General features: G+C 70.3%; 1 protein-coding gene across 1 annotated transcript in view; it reads left to right on the top strand.

The window, feature by feature from the left end:
• AURANDRAFT_68932 (hypothetical protein) overlaps positions 1–1694 on the top strand; it is a gene marked incomplete at both ends in the record, with an annotated part of 6003 nt that extends 4309 nt beyond the window's left edge. Inside the window, one exon of the mRNA XM_009044667.1 lies at positions 60–1694. Within this exon, the coding sequence (XP_009042915.1) occupies positions 60–1694 (1635 nt within the window). The remainder of the gene's footprint in view (positions 1–59) is intronic.
• Positions 1695–2295: the final 601 nt, after the last annotated feature.

The raw sequence follows: 2295 nt of genomic DNA, 5'->3' as shown, positions 1-2295 counted from the left end.
CGGCCGCGGACGAAGGCGCCGCGCCCGACGCGGCCGCGGACGCCGCGCCCGACGCGGAGGCGAAGCGCGCCCGGCCCGCCCGGGACGCCTTCGCGGGCGTGCTGGAGAACGAGGGCAACGTGACCGCCATCCTCGGCTTCTCCGGATACCGGAGCGTGCTCGTCCTCGAGGCGCTCAACCGCCGCGCGCGGCGCGTCGTCCGCGGCGCGAACGTCCAGCTCGACGTGTCGCGCGAGGCGGACCTCACGGTCGCGGTCCGCACGGCGGCGCGGGCCGAGCTGCTCGCCGCGCGGCGCGCGGGCGTCGCCGACTGCGACCAGATCATCTTCTTCTCGACGCGGCAGGAGCAGAAGCCGATCGACGTCGTCTGCCGCGGCGGCTCGACGCTGCTGCTCTCGCCGCCCCCGCCCGCGTCCGTCGACGGGTTCCGCGGCGCGGACGCGGACGCGACGCGCTCGACGCTGGCCGCCGCGGCGGGGGTCCGGCACCGCAAGGCGCTCCTGTCGCTCGGCCACGTCTCCGTCGAGCTCGGCCCGGAGGGCGGCTCCGCCCAGCTCCGGTCTCAGATCCGCAACTTGCAGAAGATCACGCACCCCGCCTCGGCGGCCGCGCCCGAGGACGCGAAGAAGCTCGTGGACGCGATGGGCGGCGAGCTCGCGGTGCCGCGGCGCGTCGCGCTCGCGGCCGGCCGCCGCCCGGTGCATCCGCAGCGGCGCAACGGCGCGCGGTCGGACCTCGACGCCGCGATGCGTCGGGCCGCGTCTCTGTCGGCCGTCCTCGACGAGGCCACGATGCAGCGCATCGTCGTCTTCGCCTGGAAGGCCATCTCCCATCACGGCTGGGGCTTCCTGTCCGAGGCCGTCTTCCTCGAGGAGGTCTGCGGGCCGGCCGGCGCCGTCGGCGCCAAGGGCGCCGCGGTCTGGCAGGAGGCGTTGAGCGGCGCGCTCCTGCCCTTCACGCCGGTCGTCCTTCCCGAGGACGTCGCCATGACAGATGCGCACGTCGGCCGCCGCGACCGCGGCGCGGGCGGCGGGGACCCGATGTTCGGACCGCCGGGCACGCGCGCGCGGGGCTTCGGCGACGTGCGCACCGGCGACGTCGCGGCGCTCGGCGTCTTCAACTGGCTCTGGCCCGCGGTGACGGGCTACGCCCTGACGTCGCTCGCGCGCGACGCGGCGACCTGCTTCTCGAACTCGCACTTCATCGCGGCGACGACCTTCGAGCGCTTCGTCGTCTACCAAAACGACGCGAGCTTCGACAACGACCTCGGCATTTGGAGCGTGGCGCTCGCGGTCCTCAAAGATCTCATGAGCCGGCGCGATGGGGAGGCGACGAGTGAGCCCGGCCGGCGCCGCGGGTCGGAGGCGATCCGAAGTCTCCTGCAGCCCGATCGCTTCCGGGCGCTCGCCGCCGGCGACGCGGTCGACTTCGAGACACAGGGCAATCCGGAAATGCTTCGCAGCTTTGAGCTCTCCTGGGTCCGCGGCTCGGTCGTCAGCCTCACGGACGAAAAGGCCGTCGTCCGCTCTGGCGACACTACCGAGGTCGACATCTACCTCGGCCGCCTGCGGCTCGTCGAAGAGAAGCCTTCCCCGGCGATCGTGCTGCTGGCGCACGCGATCGGAGATCATCGGCACGACATCGTGCGCGAGATCCTCGCGTCGCCGCTGATGACTTCACCGTGCTCCTACACCGTCGGCGATCCAGGCCAGACGCGCATGCTTCTACCTGGCTTTCCGGTCTCCACTCCCACGGCAACACGAGCGACGGTGCTTGACCACGCCATCGCCGCGTGCAACTCTGTCGGCATCGGCCTTCTGTCGGCCAAGTATTTAGACAAGACCGCAACCTGCTACGGGAGCGCCTGGCGGGCGGTCCGCTCAAGCTGCCGCTACCTCGCGCACGCGGACACGGCGAGCACCTCGCCGGCGGAGCGCTCCGAACTTCACTGTGCGCTCCGGCAGAATCCATATCCTTTCATCGGAGCTACGAATGCCTGGTTGTATCCTGTTCATTGGATGCGCGAGAAAATGGATCCACTTTCCGTCGCGGCCGTTGACGGCGATCTCGCCGCGTGTCGCGCGTATCTGTCTCACTATTTTGGAAAGACGGCCCGCGCCTGCATGCTGTCGCTTCCCATCATCCCCTCTTTCTGGCGGTCTGATGCGACTGAGGTGATGAGCAAATATCGTGGCGTCATGGGTATGGCCCTGTCGTATGCCTCCAAGATGGGCCGCGAGGAGGTCGTATCGGAAATTCTCTGCCGTATGACCGTCGGCGGCGTGATGCAGTCAA

This window comes from Aureococcus anophagefferens (genome assembly GCF_000186865.1).
Source record: "Aureococcus anophagefferens unplaced genomic scaffold AURANscaffold_626, whole genome shotgun sequence".
NCBI lineage: Eukaryota > Pelagophyceae > Pelagomonadales > Pelagomonadaceae > Aureococcus > Aureococcus anophagefferens.
Note: the sequence above shows the minus strand (reverse complement) of the source record. Positions and strands in the feature narration are given on the sequence as shown.